This window comes from Convolutriloba macropyga, unplaced genomic scaffold (genome assembly GCF_964194025.1).
Source record: "Convolutriloba macropyga unplaced genomic scaffold, txConMacr16.3 SCAFFOLD_2114, whole genome shotgun sequence".
In the NCBI taxonomy this organism is placed as follows: domain Eukaryota; kingdom Metazoa; phylum Xenacoelomorpha; order Acoela; family Convolutidae; genus Convolutriloba; species Convolutriloba macropyga.
In genome coordinates, this window is record NW_027450361.1 from 893 (window position 1) to 26320 (window position 25428).

Genomic DNA, 25428 nt, shown 5'->3' on the forward strand with positions numbered 1-25428 from the left:
GTCACATTGAACGTCCAGAGCACCCACGGGACCATAAGCGCTGCAGTACTCATAGCCACTTGGGTCATTCGGCTGACCAGTTTCCCACAGTGATGAGTTCATATAGAAAGGGCTAAAACTCATATTTCCCCGGACGAACGAATTTGAACGGATTTCAAATACCCCCGAACGAACGAACGGAATTCAAATCCCCCCCCCCCCCGAACGCGAACGAAGGGATGGGTGGGTTGTATCACTGAGAAACATGCTTTTTTGGTTGCGAAAACTCTTTTCCCTTTCCCTATACACCAGACAATGTGGGAAGTGTTCTGCTGGACATCTCTGAACATTTTCCATCATTTCCCAAGCGCCCATCCTTGACCCAGGATCGTATCACCTGGCGCCATCTTTGACTTGGCGACTTCCCGTTCTCAACACAAGTGTTCAGAACACTCAACAGAGAACAAACGTTAATTGAATACGTTATTCGCACAAGTGAAGTGTCAAGTAGTTGTAATAATAATAATAGTAGTAGTAGTAGTAGTAGTAGTAGTAGTAGTAGTAGTAGTAGTAGTAGTATAAGTAAATTGTTGGGTGGGTGGGGCATATATTGTTACTAGTATTCAAACAATGTCAACCAGAGTACTTTTCAGATTTGATTGCGTTATTCATCTTCAAATCAACTCATTCTGTTATTCAACTTCATCATCAATCATCAACTTCATCAGTTCTTTACTGTGAGCAGGTAGTCCCCTTTACATAGCTCTTGTTTGCACCTTCTTTTGCTACATGTATCTACTATACGATGTTTTTCTAGGTCAAATTTAAACGTCAAAATTCTTTCTATTCGGATATTGTACAATCAACAACTACAAAATGGCATCACGAAAAGTTCAAATTGTGTCCGCAGAGCAAGTACAATTGGCATCTCAACAAGGACAAGAGTCAGAGGAAGTTGTTAGTGCTTTTTTTTTAAATATGATTACCCAAATTTGTAATCAAGCATCCGTGGTTCAATGGTAGAATCGTGTCGTAATAAGTGAATAAATAAGCCTGATGAAATTAAACTGAAATTCTGTATCAGTTGCAAATAACTAAAATTAAGACTGATTCGCTCCGCGAATCAGTCTTATTTACGAATTAACTAAACTATAAACACAGTTATCACTATAAACACAGTTAAACTATAAATTAAACTATTATCAGTCATTCGCGATATATATCTAATTCGACTATTCGCGCCGTTTTAGATACCGCTTTTGGGGCGGGAATGACTGGCTGATCCGATTTAGATACGGAATTCGCTATACGATCACTATATATAAATACGATCATAAATACGACGGAATACGATCACTCTATATAAATAAAATATTTCAATACGGATGATTTCTGATCTGATTTAGATACGGTTTTGCGGCGCAAATGACTACTGATCTGATTTAGGTAACCAACCTTTGCAATATATCTACCTTAAAAAAAGAAAGTCAAGGTTCTGTGGTACAGTGGTAGAATTGTGGCCTCCCACCCCAGGGAACTCGGTTCGATTCCCGGCTGCATTATTTTTTTTTCATATAAGTTCAGTGGTCATAGTCATATGACGACTCCCTATTTATTATTCTATCTACGATTAAAACAATTAGATGCGAAATGCTTCTTGAAGTTCTAAATTCAGTACAGGTTCTGCACTTGTTTGTACAGGATTGCACTTGTTGACTGATCTGATTTAGATACGTCTAGAGGGAGGGAGGCACAAATGGCAAGTGCTTTAATTAAGAAATCCATTGGGGGCGATTTCATTTCATTCTACCGTTCTACGGTACCAAATATATTTAAGTATCCATAAGAATGTCATTGTATTTCCATAAATGTCCCAAATTTATCTGATCGATCCGAGAGCGAAAATGGTAGAATTGTCGCCGCCCACCACATAGACCCGGGTTCGATTACCGGATGATGCAATATTTTTTTCTTTTCGTAAAACTGATAAAAATAATATAGATACCGTTTTTGAAGCGATGACTGATCTGATCTACATACAGTTTTTGCGGCGCAAATGACTAGTCTGATTTAGATAGGGTTTTTGCGGCACGAATGACTTGCCGTGAAAACAAACAGGAATGGTGATGGGGAAATCTGTTGAACAATAAAAGAGTGGACATCACTGAGGCTCAGTAATGTGCGTTCGCACATAAAGTTCCGTCCCCGCTCATCTGCATTTCCACATAAAGTTGGATTTGCAAATTAGTATAAAAGTGGAAATTAATGATAAAATATATATATATATATATATATATATATATATATATATATATATATATATATATACCGCATCTGGCCATGCCTCGCGGGCCATGGCGATGCCTTAGTGGCCCGCGGGACTTGATATATATCTATCACAACCGAACTGCTGATTTACGAACACAACACACCACACACACATCACACACACACATCACACACACACACACACATCACACGCACATCACACACACACATCACTCACACATCACACACACACATCACACACACATCACAGACACACACCACACACACACACCACACACACACATCACACACACACACACGCACATCACACACACATCACTCACACATCACACACACACACACACACACACACACCACACACACACATCACAGACACACACCACACACACACATCACAGACACACACCACACACACACACATCACACACACCACACACACACATCACACACACACACCACACACACGCACACATCACACACACACGTCACACACACATCACACACACACATCACACACACACATCACACACAAACATCACATCACACACATCATACACACACACACATCACACACACATCACACACACACACATCACACACATCACTCACACATCACACACACATCACACACACACATCACACACACATAAAACACATCACACACATACACACATCACAAACACATCACACACACATCACACACACATCACACACACACACATCACTCACACATCACACACACATCACACACACCACACACACACATCACACACACACATCATACACACACACACACATCACACACACACATCACTCACACATCACACACACACATCACACACACCACACACACATCACACACACACATCACACACACACACCACACACACACACCACACACACACACACATCACACACACACACGCACATCACACACACACATCACTCACACATCACACACACACACCACACACACACACCACACACACATCACACACACACATCACACACACACATCACACACACACACACCACACACACACATCACACACACACACACGCACATCACACACACACATCACTCACACATCACACACACACACCACACACACACATCACAGACACACACCACACACACATCACAGACACACACCACACACACACACCACACACACACATCACACACACACATCACACACACGCACACATCACACACACACGTCACACACACATCACACACACATCACACACACATCACACACAAACATCACATCACACACATCATACACACACACATCACACACACATCACACACACACATCACACACATCACTCACACATCACACACACATCACACACACACATCACAAACACACACACACATCACACACACATAAAACACATCACACACATACACACTTCACAAACACATCACACACACATCACACACACACACATCACTCACACATCACACACACACACATCACACACACCACACACACATCACACACACACACATCATACACACACACACATCACACACACACATCACTCACACATCACACACACAGACATCACACACACCACACACACATCACACACACATCACAGACACACACCACACACACACACCACACACACACACACATCACACACACACACGCACATCACACACACACATCACTCACACATCACACACACACACCACACACACACACCACACACACATCACACACACATCACACACACACATCACAGACACACACCACACACACACACACCACACACACACACACATCACACACACACACGCACATCACACACACACATCACTCACACATCACACACACACACCACACACACACACACACACACATCACAGACACACACCACACACACACATCACAGACACACACCACACACACACATCACACACACCACACACACACATCACACACACACACATCACACACACGCACACATCACACACAAACATCACATCACACACATCATACACACACACACATCACACACACATCACACAAACACATCACACACATCACACACATCACTCACATCACACACACATCACAAACACACACACACATCACACACACACATAAAACACATCACACACATACACACATCACAAACACATCACACACACATCACACACACACATCACTCACACATCACACACACACATCACACACACCACACACACACATCACACACACACATCATACACACACACATCACACACACACATCACTCACACATCACAAACACACATCACACACACCACACACACATCACACACACACATCACACACACATCACAGACACACACCACACACACACACACACCACACACACACACACATCACACACACACACGCACATCACACACACACATCACTCACACATCACACACACACACCACACACACACACCACACACACATCACAGACACACACCACACACACATCACAGACACACACCACACACACACATCACACACACCACACACACACATCACACACACACATCACACACACACACACACATCACACACACACGTCACACACACATCACACACACACATCACACACACACATCACACACAAACATCACATCACACACATCATACACACACATCATACACACACACATCACACACACATCACACACATCACTCACACATCACAAACACACATCACAAACACACACACACACATAAAACACATCACACACATACACACATCACAAACACATCACACACATCACACACACACACATCACACACACACACATCACTCACACATCACACACACACACACATCACACACACCACACACACACATCGCACACACATCACACACACACCACACACACATCACACACACAAATCACTCACACATCACACAAATCACAAACACACACACAAATCACACACACATAAAACACATCACACACATACACACATCACAAACACATCACACATACATCACACACACATCACTCACACATCACACACACACACACATCACACACACCACACACACACATCACACACACACACATCACACACACACACCACACACACATCACACACACACATCACACACACATCACACACACACATCACTCACACATCACACACACACACCACACACACGCACACACGTACAAACATACATACATACACACACACGCACAGACACACGCACACATACACACACACGCTTACCTTTTTTTAAATTCGCTTTACCTTTTGATAAACTTTTTTTACATTGTTATTAATATTTCTATTATTATCATTATGATTTTTATGGTTATTATTAATATTACTATTAAAATTATTATCATTATTATATATTTGTTATTATTAGAATTAGAACCGCTCTCGAATGAGAGATAATTATTGTAATAGTGTGTATCTTTAGTGTGCAATTTTTTCGCTTGAAGATTTTGCGCTTACTATTTAACGTAAAATCAAGGGTGCGTTTCTTTATTCTTCATCTTTTGAGCTGTGGTATAATTGGTATTCAACAGCAGATATACAGTTGTACTGCTTTTTAGCAGGAGGATAGAAAACTGCCGGTAAGAACAAACAGGGGTCTGAACAATCGGCAATACATAAACCGTGCTGAGCAAATAGCTCGTGAGCAGTTGAAGAATCGGTACTGGCTGGTTCATTACGAGGACAACACTTGTGATGCTCTGTGGAGCAGGCACAACAGCATTTGTCTAGACATGGTTGCGAGGACCAAAATCAAGGTGCGTTAAGGGTAATTTGGGCAGATAAAATTAAGACACTAGTCTGTCTCATTTTAAAAATTAAGTAGTCTGTTTTGTAGAAGCACGACAATGTAGAAGTTCGCTTCAAATTCAAGAATCCAAGGACAGATGATTTCATTTGGCAAGGAACTGTGTTACTGATCGGGAAAAAGGAATACATTGAATATTGGAACAAAGAAGCATGGGTGCAAATAACTAACGACCAAGGTGATATAAATTTCGTTCCCTTGGTTCCTTTAGTAGATCCTGACCTAACAGTGTACGATGATGTGAGTCAAATACTTCTTGAAAATTATGATGTTGGTTCCCAAAGTGCTAGGAAAAAACTAGTGATGGCTGAGAAAGTCGTGCCCACCAGCCAAGGCCCAATCGCGGAGACATACGATGAGGGTGAAAACGACGTCGTTCCTGGCGATGAAAATGAGTGCCCCGAACTGGACCCAAATGATGTGTCGAGATGCTTGAACGAACTTCCAACTGCGAACGCTGACAGGGCTAACCAGTCGAACTGCAGCTCAACTTCAGCCAATCAGGTACAAGGCACAACCTTTATAGAATGTTTTTCCTGTTGCAATAAAGCTTTTAATTCGAAACAATTTGTTTCAGTTTTTTTTTCATTTTTAGAAGCTCATTTCCAGAAGGCTGCTCTGATATGAGTTTTATTCTAGGCCGAGGTGAGCATTCGAAAAACGATTGAAGCTCCGCAATGCAGCTCAACACCCGGAAACAAAAAACTGAAAAGACCAAGAATTGTTCATCCCGATGAAATGGCAGATCTTGAGGTAAAAAGGGCAGAATTGGAAGCGTCTGAGGCCATCAAAACAGCAGCCGATAAAATAATGGATGCGGCGGTTATGATAACTAACTGTATGAAGGAGCTACAACCAGAGATCAGGTCAATTGCCAACAGGAATTATCGGGAAATACAGATGTCCTCAAATGCCATAAGACAGCTTGTAAGATATCTTGTTTTTATACATTCACTGAAAAGATTATAAGTTAATTTCTTGAAAAAATGTAACGGGATTCAGTTAAGGCATTTCAAATTTTTCCTGAATTCAGATAGAAACTGAACGTTTTTTTTTCAGACATCAGAAGTTGCAAAACTCGGTGTGCTGTTGCCGGATCCAAAAATCTATTCGCAGGGTGATCAACCAAAGTTGTTAATTCCAAAAGGTCCGTGTGCAGGGGAAGATCTCGCGCTCGTTGGGGGACTGACTCCTCAGCTTATTGGCAGAAACGCATCCAAAAAGTTATGGACAGTAGAAGAGCTGAAAATGCACATGTTATCTCCCAAAGTCAAAAGCAAAGGTGGTAAAGAGGCCAGGACAGACTTTTCGCCTGTTAGGAAACAGCTCTTTAAAGGTAGATTGAAATTTTCAAAATTTTAAAGTAAATTGAAAAGTTCCATTTACAACCTTTATTTACGACTCATTAACGTCAAAATTACTTAGAATTTTTTTTCACTGTCAAGAAAATGCTCCATTTGCAGATTTGAAGATTGAATCGATCTCCTTTACTCCAAAATTCCCAACAAACTATAATCAGCATTCTCTGTGGTTTTTAGACTTGTTCAAGCTGAAGTTCGACCAACGGTGGTTGTCCACGTACGAGCTGGCCAAAGTCAGCCTGAACAATAAAGCGAATGAACTCAAGTCGTTGGAGCGAAGAAGCAATGAAAGGGCGCCCTCGAATACATTCAATGAGGAGAATGGGGAAAATACTGATCCCCTAGAACAAGCCGATGACTGAATTTGGGACGAATAAAGGAAAAACGAAGTAGCTGATAAGAAATTGCTGAAGACTTAAACTACAGCTGGTTCTGATTAATATAATGTTTTCACTTTCTGCAACTTTTGATTGCATTTAATGCAACCATTCTCTGTTACATTTGATATTGTGATCACAAAAGAGTTGTATATCAGTATTATTAGTTTTTAATCGAGACAGCCGCTTGTGGGGTATTTTATTTAGGGTCTAGTAGCTGGACTTGGTCGCTAATCGGAAATATTCAAAATTTAGATTTTATTTTTTGATATTGCTGACTAACTAATTGAATGAAAGATTGAGCCAAGTTGCTGGACTTGGCTCTTTGAAAATTTTTGCTAATTTTTAATCGAGACAGCCGTTTGTGGGGTACTTCTTATTTGGGTCAAGTTACTGGACTTGGCCCGGCGGTCAAGTTGCTGGACTTGGTCGCTAATCGGAATTATCCAAAATTTATATTTTCTTTTTTTCACATTGCTGACTAACTAAATGAGTGATAGATTGAGCCAAGTTGCTGGACTTGGCTCTTTGAAAATTTTTGCTAATTTTTAATCGAGACAGCCATCTTTGGGGTATAGTTTTTATATAGGGTCAAGTTGCTGGACTTGGCCCGGCGGTCAAGTTGCTGGACTGGATCGCTTTTAAGAATTTTTCAAAGCTTTTTTTTCCATATTGCTGACTAACTAACTGAATGAAAGATTGAGCCAAGTTGCTGGACTTGGCTCTTTGAAAATTTTTGCTCATTTTTAATCGAGACAGCCGTTTGTGGGTACCTCTTATATAGGGTCAAGTTACTGGACTTGGCCCGGCGGTCAAGTTGCTGGACTTGGTCGCCAATCAGAATTATTCAAAATTTATTTTTTCTTTTTTCACATTGCTGACTAACTAAATGAGTGATAGATTGAGCCAAGTTGCTGGACTTGGCTCTTTGAAAATTTTTGCTAATTTTTAATCGAGACAGCCATCTTTGGGGTATAGTTTTTATATAGGGTCAAGTTGCTGGACTTGGCCCGGCGGTCAAGTTGCTGGACTTGATCGCTTATCAGATTTATTCAAAGTTTAGATTTTCTTTTTTGATATTGCTGACTAACTAATTGAATGAAAGATTGAGCCAAGTTCCTGGACTTGGCTCTTTGAAAATTTTTGCTAATTTTTAATCGAGACAGCCGTTTGTGGGGTACTTCTTATTTGGGTCAAGTTACTGGACTTGGCCCGGCGGTCAAGTTGCTGGACTTGGTCGCTAATCGGAATTATTCAAAATTTATATTTTCTTTTTTCACATTGCTGACTAACTAAATGAGTGATAGATTGAGCCAAGTTGCTGGACTTGGCTCTTTGAAAATTTTTGCTAATTTTTAATCGAGACAGCCATCTTTGGGGTATAGTTTTTATATAGGGTCAAGTTGCTGGACTTGGCCCGGCGGTCAAGTTGCTGGACTTGATCGCTTATCAGATTTATTCAAAGTTTAGATTTTCTTTTTTGATATTGCTGACTAACTAATTGAATGAAAGATTGAGCCAAGTTGCTGGACTTGGCTCTTTTAAAATTTTTGCTAATTTTTAATCGAGACAGCCGTATGTGGGTACTTCTTATATAGGGTCAAGTTACTGGACTTGGCCCGGCGGTCAAGTTGCTGGACTTGGTCGCTAATCAGAATTATTCAAAATTTATATTTTCTTTTTTCACATTGCTGACTAATTAAATGATTGATAGATTGAGCCAAGTTGCTGGACTTGACTCTTGAACATTTTTGCTAATTTTTAATCGAGACAGCCATCTTTTGGTTATAGTTTTTATATAGGGTCATGTTGCTGGAGCCCGGCGGTCATGTTGTTGGATTTGATCGCTTTTCTACTGAGTTGTTCGAGCTCAGTTGTTGGAGTTGACTCTTCGGGTTGCTACAAAATTTTTCACTTTTCAGTGCCCATGCTTTCCAGAAAAGTTGATTGGTCTATACTCGCGCAATGCGATTTCTACGCTGTTCTGAATTTGGTGCAGACTGACGACCGAGTTGCAATGAGAACTGTTGAGCCGCTGAAGGAGCCAATTTTTTATCGCAAACTTGAGAAATGTAGTTATTGGAAGGATGCCTACCGAACAGTTTGCTCTGCCTACGAGAATTTGAGACCCGATTTTATAATCTGCCATGATGACTATGGCGGTTATCGGCTACTTTACAACGGCAAAACTTCAGTTGCAGCCCCGCATGTTTTTCAGAAAAAGCCAGTTGGCTTTATCAGAGCCTTGCCTGAAGGAGTTGCAACTAACCTTTCCATAATGACTTCTAAACGAACAGGCCAGGAACTTATTTTGCTTGGACCTCTTAGATTTATAAACTCAGATTGCAATCCCAATTGTGAGTTTGACTTTTCAAGCGAATCTGGTATTGTTCAACTTCGCGCAAAACGAAAAATAAAACCAGGAGATGAAATTTTGGTGAAATACGGACCCGAATATTTTGAGAATAACACGTGCCTCTGTAGAACCTGTAAAATTCTTGAAAAAGAACAAGAAATAAGATGCATAGTCTTTGATAATCTCCTGGACGAACTTTTAGAAGAGTTGTCAGCAGAATGTTTGGACGATGAAGCAAATCAGTTAGAACAAACAGTTAGAGGCAAATCTCCTGAATTCCTTCCTACACGCAAACGTCGCTGAATAAAAGGACGAGAGCTAATAGAAACATTCAATGAACTAGAAGGTAGCCCGCCGGATCTCCATTTTTCAACCAATGTCTCCAAAAAGAACCATGAAGATCCAAGACTTCAGAGCAAAAAACTAAATGATACCCCACCAGCCGAAACTTCTGATATTTTGACTTCTGATCGAACTCAAACAGAAACAGAAGTTTCAGAAGCAGCTGTTTCGTGCCAGATGATGCGAGCTTCGTCCCCGTTGCGTTCCTACGTGTCCTTGGATTGTTCCTTGTCTACTGTTACTAAAGATCACATATCGTTGTCCGTGCCTTTACACGACGATGAAGAAGAGGAAATTTTAGAACCTTTGTTTAATGGGAGCCAAACTAGTACCAAAGACGCTTCAATTCTCGCGGAACTTTTTTGTTCGAAGTTCAATCTCTCGGACGAATGTTCTAATTCTCTGTTTTCGTTGATCAAAGTTGTCCTACCGGAAGACAACAAATTTCCATCAGGATATTCTCATATTAAAAATATAAAATCTAATTTTGACGACAACGTTCGTTTTTTCACTCAGACAGCTGATTACTCCTTGTGCATTCTTAATTACACGTTCCAACTGCGCGATATCATCAGCAGATATTTTCGTGAAATTACTCAGCACTCTCAGTTCCGGAAAGCGAATCCCTGCAAAGATTTTAAAGCTTCTTTATGCCCAATTGTCGAATGGAATACAAGAAGAAAAACTATTATTAACCTTATCATTTTCTCTGATGGCGTGAACCTCAAAAAATCTACCTTCAAAAAAGAAGTTTGGCCCTTGTGGATACAAATTGCGGACTTGCCCCCCAAAATGCGAACGGCTAGAAAAAATATTGTCCTGGGAGCGCTATTTGTTGGTGACTCACATCCTCCATGGAAGTTGTTGGTTCAGCATCTGAAAGACGAGCTTTCTTCTATCGTTAGAATAAAGATAAACGAGGAAACATTTTGCACTGTTGTCTTTAAAGTTAGGTTGCTTGTGGCAGATTTAGGGGCCAAAAGCCACATGTTGAATATGCTAAAGTTCAATGGGTATTATGGCTGTCATTATTGCACAGCTGAAGGCCAAACAATTGGCAGAACACATGCATATTACCCGTACAATCAGCAAGGAATTATTCGAGATCCAGAAACAAATGATGTTTTTGTTGAAATGGCAGAAACGTTGAGTGTAATGCAAAAACTGAAGTTGGAGGGCAAAGATAAAAAAATAAACGTAGTCGGAGTTAGGGGAAAAAGTGCTTTTGCCGAAGTAATCGAGGGTTTACCGTTGTCCGCGCCCATCGACTACATGCACTGTGTGCTCTCAGGTGTCTTTTCAGAGGTATTAAAGACCTGTTATCAATCGCTTTCGAAAGCTCAAAAAGAGGAAACTAATTCAGAAGTCAGTTAATTGTCTTGTCCAAGAGAACTAATAGCATACTCTAGGAAAGTGAGATCTCTGGAGGAGTTAGCGCAATTCAAAGCTAACGAACTTCTGAATTGGCTTGTCTACATCAGCCCAATTGTGTTGATGAATAAATTGACAACATCCTTGTACAATCATCTGATCAATTTAAGTTTCGGGGTGAGGTTGCTTCTTGAATCGAGCTCCGACTCAAATGTGGCTCTCGCTAAAACCTGTTTGAACAATTTCTGTAGAGAAATGTCGAACATTCACCAAGGCAACGGCCGAGCTGAGACCATAAACGTGCACTGCTTGAATCATCTCCCGGATCAAGTGAAAAATTTTGGTCCTCTTTTTTGTCAATCAGCAATGTCGTTTGAGGCTGCTAACAGGACTCTCGGTGAAGTTTTTACTGGTGCAAACTCTGAATGTGCAATAATCTGTAGAAGAATTTTGCAAAGACATAAACTACTAGACAAAGAAATCAAAAATGAACGACTAAAACCTCTGTATTTGAATTTGTCGGGGTGTCCCAGCAGTTCTGCCAATTGTACCAGCGAGTTCCTGGAAACAGAAGTGGTCCGACAGAACAAACTGAAATACCCTAATGCTCTCTTTTTCAATCGACAAACTTATAACGATGTTTATTTTGACTCTCCTGCCTACAATAGATCCAAGTTAGGTAATTGTTTTGCTGGATTCGAATCAGGAGGTGAAGAAAAATTCGGGAAAATACAACATTTCATGAAATTTCTTACTCCGCCATTCTTCAATTCAATTGTAGCAAGTGTTCAACTCTACGCAGTTCTGGAAGACGTTGGCTTGATAGATGGATATTTTTATCGCGTTAAGGAAACAACAGAAACCTGCTTAATTCCCATTCAAAAACTGAAAAAAGTTTTCTGTGTTAAATTGAACTCATCTACAGAAGTCTCGACTTTCATCATAAAACTCCTAGACGCTTTTGAACATTCTTAATTGTGAGACTCTCATTGCAGATAAGATTGTGGTCCAATAAAAACTGCTTTTTGTAATATTTTGAGAAGAACCGTTCCCTTTTATAGTTGCACTTTTTATTTAAAACAGTACTCTTGTTATTCTAAAGCTGTTTAGTTGTGCTTTCTTTTGAATTTACCGCAAAAGAATTTACCGCAAAAGAGAATTTTTTCTAAGCTCAGGAATCTTGGCATTTGGATATACTTCAAAAGTCATCGTGCAAAAAAAAACAACCAAGAATATAAAGACAAGCTGCCTGGTCCTAGGTGACTCAAACTTGGGAAATGCCGAGCCACATGTGTGGCAAGATACTCTGCTTCTAAATCTCTCTCTCTCTCTCTAATATATATTTATATTAGTATATATGTTTATTATAAATATATGAGTGGGTTTGGGGTCATCTGAGTGGGTCAGCAGAAAACAATAAAAAACTGCGTAATTCCAATTGAAAAACTGAAAAAAGTTTTGTGCTAAACAAGTCTCGACTTTCATCATAAAACTTTTTAGACGCTTTTGGAAATTTCTTAATTGTGAGACTCTCCTTGCAGATAATTTTTTGTACTCGAATCATTATTGCCTCTTTTAATAGATTGAGAAAAACAGTTCCTTTTTTTGTGGACGCTTTAAAAAAAACTGCTCCTGTTATTCTAAAGTAATTAATTTATTTGTGCCTCTTTTAGAATTTACTCCAAACTTTTCATGATATTTCTCTAAGCTCAGGAATCTTGTCATATAGATTTACCTAAAATTTATCGTGCAAAAAATAGCACAGAAATAATTTTATATTTTTTGTAGAGTTTCCTGGTCTTAGGCGACTCAAATTTGAGAAACGCCGAGCCACATCTGTGGCAAGACCCTCTGCTTCAACAATACAGGTAACAATTCTTGTGTTTGATAGATTGTTGAAAAATTAGACTGCTATGGCTGTGCTTGTTTGCAGACCTCATTGTAATGGAGTCGGTGGAAGAAGATCAGCTGATTTGATTGGTTTAGTCGATTTGGCAAGAGATTTTACACACATATTTGTAATAGTCGGTGACAATGATGTCAACTCACTTGATGTTTGCTACATCTACGAAAACTATAGAGTGTTTAGCCGCGCTGTTTGGCCTTCACAGGTCAAGTTCTCAGGGCATTTAAGACGCAAAGATTTGGATGCTGATTTGGTTGCGAATAACAACATCTACTTGAGTAATATGCTTGGGAATCAATACAAAAGTCCTAAACTCGTAAAACGAGAAGACTTTGATGATTATGATGGTTTTCATTTAAATAGAAATGGTAATGGATACAGGCATTTAGGCGCACTAATCTTATCTGTATTTGATGAGTTTGTTACTAAATGGTGATTCTAAAGAGTAAGTTGCATTTCCAATTGGCTGTTTTTGTATTTGATTTCAAATTGAATGCTTCTGTTTTTGCTTTATTGAAAATTCAACTGAAATTTTGCTTGAAATTTTGTTTTATATATATATATAAAATATATCTAATATATATACACATTTATATGTATATATATATATATATATATATATATATATATATTTATATATATATATACATATTTATATATTTATATATATATATATATATATATATAACATAAATATCACAGGGGTCATCTGAGTAATATTTTTGTATATATGTCTTATATATATGTATATATATATATATATATATATATATATATATATATCTATTTAAATATATTTTGTTACTAAATGGTGATTAAAAAGAGTAAGTTTCATTTCCAATTCGCTGTTTTGAATTTGATTTCAAGTTGAATGCTTGTTTTTGCTTCATTGAAAAGTTGCTAGAGATTTTGTTTTTTTTTTGTAAAAAATATAAATATACTATTTTTATATATTTAAATATATATATATATATATATATATATATTATTTTATATATATAATAAATTATATATATATATATATATATATAATATAATATTTATATATATATATATATATATATATATATATATATATATAATATACATATATACGTATTGATATATATATATATATATATATATATATATATATATTTGTATATATGTCATGTATGTATATGTTACATACATATACATGTTACATATATAGACATATAAATAAATATATATATATATATTTTTATTTATTCATATGTATATATATATATATATATATTTTATATGTAAATACATATATTCATATGTATATATATATATATATATATATATATTTATATATGTATATATTTATACAAATATATATATATATATATATATATATATATTTTATATATATTATATATATATATATATATATATATATATATTATATATATATACATATCATATATATATATATATATATATATATATATATATATATATACATATACATATCATTGGTCAGGGGGTCATCTGGTTGTGTTAGGGGTAATCAGAGTGGGTCAGGGGGTCTTCTGATTGGGTCAGGCCGGTCATTTGGGTGGGTCAGAGAGGTCATCTGAGTGGGTCAGGGGGTCATTTGAGTGGGTCGGCGAGTCATCTGATTGGGTCCGGCGGGTCATCTGAGTGGGTCAGAGGGGTCATCTGGGTGGGTCAGGGGTAATCTGAGTGGTTCAGGGGGTAGTCTGAGTGTTTCAGGGGTTCATTTGATTGGGCCATGCGGGTCATCTGAGTGGGTCAGGGGGTCATCTGAGTTGGTCAGAGGGGTCATTTGAGTGGGTCAGGGGGGTCATATGGTTGTGTCAAGGGTTCATCTGAATGGACCAGGGGGTCATTTGAGTGGGTCGGAGGGGTCATCTGAGTGGGTGAGGCGGGTCATTTGAGTGGGTCCGGTGGGTTATCTTGGTGAGTCAGGCAGTCATCTGGGTGAGTCAGGTGAGTCATCTGGATGAGTCAGAGGGGTTATCTGATTGGGTCAGAGGGGTTATCTGATTGGGTCAGAGGGGTTTTCTGAGTGGGTCAGGCGGGTCCTCTGAGTGGGTCAAGGGCCATCTCAGTGGGTCAGGGGGTCATCTGAGTGGGTCAGGGGGTTATCTGAGTGGGTCAGGCGGGTCATCTGAGTGGGTCAGTTGGGCCATTTGAGTGGGTCAGGCGGGTCATCTGGGTGGGTCAGGGGGTCATCTGAGTGGGTGAGGGGGTCCTCTGGTTGGGTCGGAGGGGTCATCTGGGTGGGTCAAATGTGTCATCTGGGTGGGCCAGGAGGTCATCTGAGTGGGTCAGACGGGTCATTGAGTGGGTCAGGTGGGTCATCTGGGTGAGTCAGGCGGTCATTTGGGTGAGTCAAGCGGTCATCTGGGTGAGTCAGGCGGTCATCTGGGTGAGTCAGGTGAGTCATCTGGGTGAGTCAGGTGAGTCATCTGGGTGCGTCAGGCGAGTCATCTGGGTGAGTCAGGCGAGTCATCTGGGTGGGTCAGAGGGGTTATCTGAGTGGGTGAAGGGGTCATCTGGTTGGGTCGGGGGGTCATCTGAGTGGGTCAGGCGGGTCATCTGAGTGGGTCAGGGGTCATCTGGGTGAGTCAGGCGGTCATCTAGGTGAGTCAGGCGGTCATCTGGGTGAGTCAGGCGGTCATCTGGGTGAGTCAGGTGAGTCATCTGGGTGAGTCAGGTGAGTCATCTGGGTGAGTCAGGCGAGTCATCTGGGTGGGTCAGGCGGTCATCTGGGTGAGTCAGGTGAGTCATCTGGGTGAGTCAGGTGAGTCATCTGGGTGAGTCAGGCGAGTCATCTGGGTGAGTCAGGCGAGTCATCTGGGTGGGTCAGAGGGGTTATCTGGGTGGGTCAGAGGGGTTATCTGAGTGGGTGAAGGGGTCATCTGGTTGGGTCGGAGGGGTCATCTGAGTGGGTCAGGTGGGTCATCTGGGTGAGTCAGGCGGTCATTTGGGTGAGTCAGGCGGTCATCTGGGTGAGTCAGGCGGTCATCTGGGTGAGTCAGGTGAGTCATCTGGGTGAGTCAGGTGAGTCATCTGGGTGCGTCAGGCGAGTCATCTGGGTGAGTCAGGCGAGTCATCTGGGTGGGTCAGAGGGGTTATCTGAGTGGGTGAAGGGGTCATCTGGTTGGGTCGGGGGGTCATCTGAGTGGGTCAGGCGGGTCATCTGAGTGGGTCAGGGGTCATCTGGGTGAGTCAGGCGGTCATCTAGGTGAGTCAGGCGGTCATCTGGGTGAGTCAGGCGGTCATCTGGGTGAGTCAGGTGAGTCATCTGGGTGAGTCAGGTGAGTCATCTGGGTGAGTCAGGCGAGTCATCTGGGTGGGTCAGGCGGTCATCTGGGTGAGTCAGGTGAGTCATCTGGGTGAGTCAGGTGAGTCATCTGGGTGAGTCAGGCGAGTCATCTGGGTGAGTCAGGCGAGTCATCTGGGTGGGTCAGAGGGGTTATCTGGGTGGGTCAGAGGGGTTATCTGAGTGGGTGAAGGGGTCATCTGGTTGGGTCGGAGGGGTCATCTGAGTGGGTCATCTGGGTGAGTCAGGCGGTCATCTGGGTGAGTCAGGCGGTCATCTGGGTGAGTCAGGCGGTCATCTGGGTGAGTCAGGTGAGTCATCTGGGTGAGTCAGGTGAGTCATCTGGGTGCGTCAGGCGAGTCATCTGGGTGAGTCAGGCGATTCATCTGGGTGGGTCAGAGGGGTTATCTGAGTGGGTGAAGGGGTCATCTGGTTGGGTCGGAGGGGTCATCTGAGTGGGTCAGGCGGGTCATCTGAGTGGGTCAGGGGGTCATCTGGGTGAGTCAAGTGAGTCAGGTGAGTCATCTGGGTGAGTCAGGCGAGTCATCTGGGTGAGTCAGGCGAGTCATCTGGGTGAGTCAGGCGAGTCATCGGGGTGGGTCAGAGGGGTTATCTGGGTGGGTCAGAGGGGTTATCTGAGTGGGTGAAGGGGTCATCTTGTTGGGTCGGAGGGGTCTTCTGAGTGAATCAGAGGGGTCATCTGAGTGAATCAGAGGAGTCATCTGGGTGGGTCAAAGGGGTCAACTGAGTGGGCAAGGGGGTCATCTGAGTGGGTCAAGCGGGTCATCTGGGTGGGTCAAGCGGGTCATCTGAGTGGGTCAGGTGGGTCATCCGAGTGGGTCAGGGGGGTCATCTGAGTGGGTCAGGCGGGTCATCTGGGTGGTTCAGGGGGTCATCTGAGTGGGTCAGAGGGGTTATCTGATGGGGTCAGAGGGGTTATCTGAGTGGGTCAGGGGGTCATCTGAGTGGGTCAAGCGGGTCATCTGGGTGGGTCAAGCGGGTCATCTGAGTGGGTCAGGTGGGTCATCCGAGTGGGTCAGGGGGGTCATCTGAGTGGGTCAGGCGGGTCATCTGGGTGGGTCAGGGGGTCATCTGAGTGGGTGAGGGGGTCCTCTGGATGGGTCGGGTGAGTCATCTGAGTGGGTCAGAGGGGTCATCTGGGTGGTTCATAGGGGTCATCTGCGTGGGTTAGGCGGTCATCTGAGTGGGTCAGAGGGGTTATCTGATGGGGTCAGAGGGGTTATCTGAGTGGGTCAGGGGGTCATCTGAGTGGGTCAGGCGTGTCATCTGAGTGGGTCAGGCGGGTCATCTGGGTGGGTCAGGGGGTCATCTGAGTGGGTCAGGCGTGTCATCTGAGTGGGTCAGGCGGGTCATCTGGGTGGGTCAGGGGGTCATCTGAGTGGGCCAGGCGGGTCATCTGAGTGGGTCAGGTGGGTCATCTGGGTGGGTCAGGGGGTCATCTGAGTGGGTGAGGGGGTCCTCTGGATGGGTCAGGTGAGTCATCTGAGTGGGTCAGAGGGGTCATCTGGGTGGTTCATAGGGGTCATCTGGGTGGGTTAGGCGGTCATCTGAGTGGGTCAGGCCGGTCATATGAGTGGGTCAGGCGGGTCATCTGAGTGGGTCCGGGGGTCATCTGAGTGGGTCAAGCGGGTCATCTGGGTGGGTCAAGCGGGTCATCTGAGTGGGTCAGGTGGGTCATCCGAGTGGGTCAGGCGGGCCATCTGAGTGGGTCAGGGAGTCATCTGAGTGGGTCAGGCGGGCCATCTGAGTGGGTCAGGCGGGTCATCTGAGTGGGTCAGAGGGGTAATCTGAGTGGGTCCGGGGGTCATCTGAGTGGGTCAGAGGTGTCATCTTGGTGGGTCAGTGGGTCACCTGGGTGGGTCAGGGAGTCATCTGAGTGGGTCAGGCGGATCATCTGAGTGGGTCATAGGGGTCATCTGGTTAGGTCAGGTACTTGTACATGTACCTGCACATGTAACGTACATGTACATGCGTTTACACATGTACGGTACATGTACAACACGTATGCATACTTACATACATATACATATATATATATATATATATATATATATATAATATTTATATACATATATAAACATACACACTTACATATATTATCTTTATATATATATATATATATATATATATATAAATATATATTAAAAATATATGTATATTAAATATATATATATATATATATATATATATCAATTGGTTGTTTTATTTATTTAATCAATATCAAGAACTTTTTTCTGCGTTAGATTTGTTTCAGGATCTCTTTTACAATCTGGAAATTCTTGTTCGATCTCTGTCGATTGTCTTGAACACCTGTGTTCAAGATGGGAAGTCGCCAACTCCAAGATGGCGGCAGGTGAAGAATCCTTGGGCGTACATTGGGCAACCGGGTGATGATGGAAAATGTTCAGAGTCAGTGAGAAGGACATGTCCCAACTTGCCTGGTTGTCCCGGAAATGGAAAATTGAAATAGTAATTCAGTAGAATGAGAAATTGAAATAGTAATTCAGTAACTGGACTGCAATTGGCTGTGAATTAAAAGTAATTGGCAGTGCCAGTCAAAGAGTGCCAGCAACTGCCAGAACTGCCAGTTGACTTTGAATTTCAGTTTGAATGTGTATTAAATTTGATGTGTATTTATAACATGATCAGTATTTATTGATTCTCAAAGTTACATTGTTCCTTTTTAGTTATCCAATATTTTGAATTAATCCGAATTCTTAACGATGTTTTTCCCCAAGTCTCGGATAGTAGCAATTTTTCTCATTATGTTCAGCTCAAAAACAGACAAAAATTCATAATGTTCATGGTAAATGCAGAATAGAAGTTCATTATGTTCATGCTAAATTCAGAATTGGACTATGAATTTTACCATGAAATGGCTAATAAGTGCCATGATCAGAACTCTGGTCATGGAAGAAATCATAATGAAATTTTCATGATTCAGTACTGAATTATTATGACACTCAGATCCGGGAGGTTCTTGGCAAGCAATTTTTGTTAAATTCGTTTTAAAATTGTTTTTGTTGAGTGTGACAAACGTGAAAAGAATCTTCTTCGAAGTTTCAGAAAAAATTGTTTAGGCTAACTTGTTATAGTGGCAAAATGGTGGTCTATATAACATGAACACTCAAGAACTGAACTTCTTTACAATATTTAAATTTTAAAAAAATGAGTCTCTAGATATAGTGACAAATTGCAACAAGAAAGTTTCATTTCCTATATTATTTTTATTTATTTTAAATTATTTCAGATAGCTAAGATCTTCAGTTTAGGTTTGATTTTCGCATTGATCACTTTGAAAGCACGTGCTCGATTACACGAAATATATGTGAACTGCATAAAACATTTGATGAAATTTTGAAATTTGTCTCAAAACTTACAATTTTGCCTTTCCAATTTTGTCACCAATCAAAATCTTCACAAATGAGTTGTATCTCCAATGCGGATGAGCTTGTTCAGCGCCCACTGAAACAAAAATGCTACATCAGTTAAATGATATTTTCAATAACTACATTGGGGTATATCTTCTGGACTTACAAATGCTTTCCAAAATCGTCTTGACAAAGATGGCCCCGATAATAGCAAGCAAACACAATTCAGTTTTTAATTATTTTAACATGCGACAATTGTCCGTTTTATTGTTGAAATGTGCATTTTTAATGCAATCGTTTCTCGGGACTTCGTTTTCTCCGAGAAAAAAATTACGACGTGTCAATACATTTTGACTTTGACAGCTTGTTGATAAATTAGTAACGGTTCCGATTTCTTCATTTGACGTGGCAAAATTTATCGAGAAATGTTCGCTTGATCTGGATAATGCAGTCAAAGTTTCGTTTAAAGTTTAGTCAGAAGTATCGTGTACAAATTCTATTTAAATTGAATTTTAAGTTTACTGGCAAGTCAAACATACATGAGAAATCCAAGTGATACTCGTTGAGCTAAAACAGAAAAAGTGTAATTGTGCGAAAATGAAGAAGCTAGTCCTTAATGCACAATATATCACCCAAGTAAATGATAGTACCCATTCCTGAAAATAATTATTTATCGTATTCTAAAAAAATTGACAATGAAAAGCGCTAGTGGTTGCACCAGCAATTAATGCTCATGGCAAAATATCTCCCAATTTTTCCTAGCGCAAGATGAGTGCTTCTACTCTGAATTCAATTGAAGTCAGAACTTGCTTCCCCAGAAAAACCAAAAAATCTTGATATATTTTAAAAGTATCCCAGTTTTCGATTCATTTCTTCTCTTAAAGCAAGCGCAAATGTATCTCGGACTTTTAGTGGAAAATGAATGTTAATGTTGTTAACAGGAACCATAACAAGGGCAGAGCCCCAAAAGAGCTATATTGCAAAACTCGTCTTTGCAAGATATATACTCGTCTAACAGGATAGCCATTCCCTTTACGAGGTCTTGCATAAGTGATATCAGTTTTGCTGACAAAAGAATAACTTTTTTCAGAAGCCTGAAAGATCTTAAAAGACAATCATTCTTTCTCGCCTCTGATTGTAATCAATATTATATCGTAACATTCTGTTAACCTCATAAATTTTGTTTATTTACTAGGTGGTCTGTCATAGTAACCTACACTAGGGTCACCATATTTAAGCCTCGGCTTATGAAAATACAACGCTTGATCCAAAATGAGCAAGTATAAAAAGACCATTCTGGAACCAGATTACAAAAGTTGTGAAGATAGCTTTTCCTAGACGCTTGCGTTGAGTTGAATCAATTGCTTAATGAATTAGAGACACGCCCGCATTATTATTGAACGCACCCAATGTGAGGGGAGTCTTTTCTTAAGCAATATCATCCAAGAGGAGGGGACTTTAGTTCAGTTCATTAACGCGAGGAAATTAAAAAACGCGAGGAGTTAAACGGTCGAGGGAGAGAGGAAGAAACATCAAAGAACGGAGAATACATTAAGATTGGCAATAATAAATAATCAGCAAACATTTAAATTTTAGATCAAGATAAGCCAAGATTATTTGAGAATGGAGACCACGCAGATTGCAATAATTCAAAATCGTTTAAAAAAAGGTTTAAAAAGATTACCTAAGACAAGACTTTTGCTCAACTTTAAGTAGGAGTTTATACTGCGTAGTTTTGTTCAAACCCCCCTATTAGAATTCTTGATTGTTTTGATAAAACGAGATCTAAACCTGGTTATCCTTCACTTTATATCACTTTGCAGATATTTTTTGTCTGTGCCCCCCCCAGCCGCCTCAACGCACCCCCAAAGCACACGTGCTATATTATCGCAAATCTGTTTTCTATATGTATTATCGCCGGTTCCGTAATTGGGTTGTGTAACGTACTAGAAAGGGGGAGGTACACATCAAACATTATTTTCATACCCTAGATTGGATGGAACAGCTAGTTCATGCTTGTGTTTAGCTTTGATTGCACAGGAGAGTTTGAGAATCTGAAAAAAAAAAATTTTTTGAACATTTGGGTTTACTGCCAGGAGCATCATGTGGTCATTATCCGAGAAAATCAATAAGTTTTGCTTTTTTGGAAATGAATGTCAAAATTTGTCACATTTAATAGATTATACGAAACCATTTCCCAAGATGCATTTTATTTACCCAAAACGTGGAAATAATATCTTATAAAAATTGTGGGTCTTTCCCATTATAGCCCCCCCATTAAATTATAGCCCCCCATTATGGTATAATTACCATGATTGGCGGGCTATAGGTTATCTGACCACTAAGCTGGGGGGGGGGGGGCTATAATGGGAAAGACCCAAAGTTGTGACGCTCTCCCCAAAAACACTCATTGTAGAATCTAGTTGCAATTAGATCCAACTTTGAAACAAGTTTGAATTAAACTCTCTCACTTCAACTAGTTTCCAGACACGCTCAAAAATCTAATCTTAACATATGGGTCGTAAAAACATATTGACAAAATTGATTAAAATCGATCGAGAATTCTTACATTGGCCACGTAATGAGGATGATAATTATTTCATTATAACTTCAGAAACTCAATTGCTAAAATTGATAACTGCTTCTGCAGTTTAAGTCCAAAGATAAGTTATAACCGAGAACCATACGGCAGTGGTTGCATTTTTGCTCCGTTTGTTCTCGAACCAGCCCTATATTGTTGTGTACCTCCCTAAGCGCTAAGTTTAGGATGAGTAGAATCAAAACGTGCAGAAAAGCACGTGCGCACTGGGAAAATTTTTAATGCACATACAGCAATAATTTTGCAATACTCATTTTGTATTTGTTAAAAGAATATAAACTTATGTTTTGAAAGATTTTCAAAAAGATTCAAAATAAGTTTTCTTAGACAGATTTTTTTTTATCTTGCTTCACTTGATGTGCACCATTCCCTCAGATCCAACAAAGGCACATGAGATAATGGCTTAGACGCGGGAGAAACAGATTAGATCCAAATAAAAAAACTAGATTTCCTAATCAAGAAAATTACATCTGAATAGTTAGCTTTGCAGTTGCACAAAATCATCCTTTCCAATTTAAACCCATTTTGAAGCTGCATCTCTATTTTTAAGTGTAGCGAGAAACTTTATGATTATATCCTAACCTAAATTTCTATGTTACACTACAATGGCGCACAGAAATGGATGACAGGCTAAAAAAATTGTTCCGACCCGCTTTAGTTGGGGAGGAACTATATACTCAGACGGGTTCTTTGGCTCAGTCAATTTTGGCCAATCGATATCTTTATTCATCGTAGAGAGTCTTGAGTGCTATAATTAGAAAGCCTGTCCTTTGTAGAATATATAACTAAAAACAGTTTTTTATTTTTCGTCCTTTCCACAGAGTTAAAGTTTTGACTGACTTCAAGATTTGACTGATTTTCGTTCTTATTGTTCACATTTTTCGTAGTTTTTCGCATTTTTTCCCCAATTTTGCTGACAATTAGTTAAACTTGGTAACGATAGTGTTGTTGGTTTTACACTGAAAAAAGAAGATTGTTGGTGAACAGTTTGATGCAAACTTTCTGCTAAAATTTTTGCTAAATTTTTCGAAGTTCAGCCTTTTTTCATCAAAAATGGTACGAAATAAGCCTCTTTAGTCCAATTTTTTTTACTTTTAGAGGATTAACACTCCTAAAACAGTTACAAATCTTTCTTAACTCCAAAGAAAGCTGGTATCACTTGCAAATTATTTCTGAGTGTTCAGGAATTAAATTTCAACCGTTCTTTTGCTAATTTAACTCGATAAATATGCAAAGCGCATCAGTTATTTTTGATATATAGACTCTTTTTGTCAAATAATCCTTATCGATAAGATTTGGAACAATTGCGTGTTTGGAACAATTCCTAAGAGACGAACGGCAAAAGCAAGTTTAGTTTTTGTTCTAATCATTGTTTCTTAAACTCCAAAAAATTCGGATTGATGTTTTTTTTAATCATTTTCGTATTTTTTTCTTTTTGTTACCGTAATGTTAGTAAAAACAATTTAAATCGAAGCGTACTACTACAGAAAAGTTTGATTGGTTTCCTGGAGAGTTTCAAGTAAACTTATTTTGTTTTCTAGTTGAAATTTTACGGTCGCTTTCGCATTATAAAAACATATTTAACAAAAACATTTGGTAATCGAGCTTTGCAACTTTTTTCTCTTCTTTGGCAAATTTGTAGCTAAAGGTTAGCAAAAACAGTCTGCTTCGGTTTTCTAATGAATTAAGACAATTAAGCCAAACTTGTGGATAAACGTGTTCGGAACGTTGTTTGCGAACGCACATTACTTGCCCTCCTTGATGTATTTCTAGAATCCAATAATATTTACTTCTTTTTTTCAGAGTATTGCAATATGATATCTGCAACTCAAGCTTCAGACGAATCTGTAGGCTTTATCCACAGAATTTTTTTGACAATTATTGTTTCCGGTAATGACTTAATAAATTGTCAAAAAATTTTTCATCGCAAATGGATTCATGAAAGCTGCTTCTCAGACTGAAATTGGTTGCATTTATTGGTAGAAGGGGTAGAACAATTTGAAATCATCTGCTGTTATCATCATTTCCATTCTTGTTTACAAATTAGGCACCAAATTGAATTAACTTCTGATCAAGCACATCAGATCAGGCATAACTGTTACTCCTGAACTCATAACGAGCTGGTTCCCGGACCTGCTGCCATAGTATTTCAGTGATGATTCATTAGACTTGTACAGAACGAAGGGCAGGACAAAAACCATAATGATTTTTCTATTATTCAGCGCTGAAAACGCAAGGTTTCTAGCTCCGGGCTCGCATTGTTGCGATAAGATTTTAAAAACAGCAAATTTATATAAATTTCTATTCTGATCAGACTATTATCAGTGC

The 25428-nt window shown here is 40.1% G+C and overlaps 1 protein-coding gene across 2 annotated transcripts; it reads left to right on the plus strand.

Annotated features, from left to right (window-relative positions):
• Positions 1-630: 630 nt before the first annotated feature.
• LOC142355830 (uncharacterized) lies at positions 631-8114 on the plus strand. 2 transcript variants are annotated; one of them, XM_075407870.1, is made up of 7 exons: positions 631-724; positions 797-936; positions 5851-6048; positions 6129-6602; positions 6738-7025; positions 7158-7434; positions 7637-8114. In XM_075407870.1, the coding sequence occupies exons 2-7, from the start codon at positions 856-858 to the stop codon at positions 7819-7821; spliced, it is 1503 nt and encodes a 500-aa protein (XP_075263985.1). In that variant the 5' UTR covers positions 631-724; positions 797-855; the 3' UTR covers positions 7822-8114. The 2 variants fall into 2 exon arrangements, with proteins under 2 accessions (XP_075263985.1, XP_075263986.1); XM_075407871.1 differs by having other exon boundaries at positions 5854-6048.
• Positions 8115-25428: the final 17314 nt, after the last annotated feature.

What these genes read in the sequence shown, in the direction of transcription:
- LOC142355830 (XM_075407870.1), top strand. Translation starts at nt 856, where the DNA reads ATGGCATCACGAAAAGTTCAAATTGTGTCCGCAGAGCAAGTACAATTG. An exon ending in GACAAGAGTCAGAGGAAGTT is followed by an intron (nt 937 to 5,850) that starts GTTAGTGCTTTT and finishes ACTGCTTTTTAG; the next exon opens with CAGGAGGATAGAAAACTGCC. An exon ending in TAGGAAACAGCTCTTTAAAG is followed by an intron (nt 7,435 to 7,636) that starts GTAGATTGAAAT and finishes TGTGGTTTTTAG; the next exon opens with ACTTGTTCAAGCTGAAGTTC.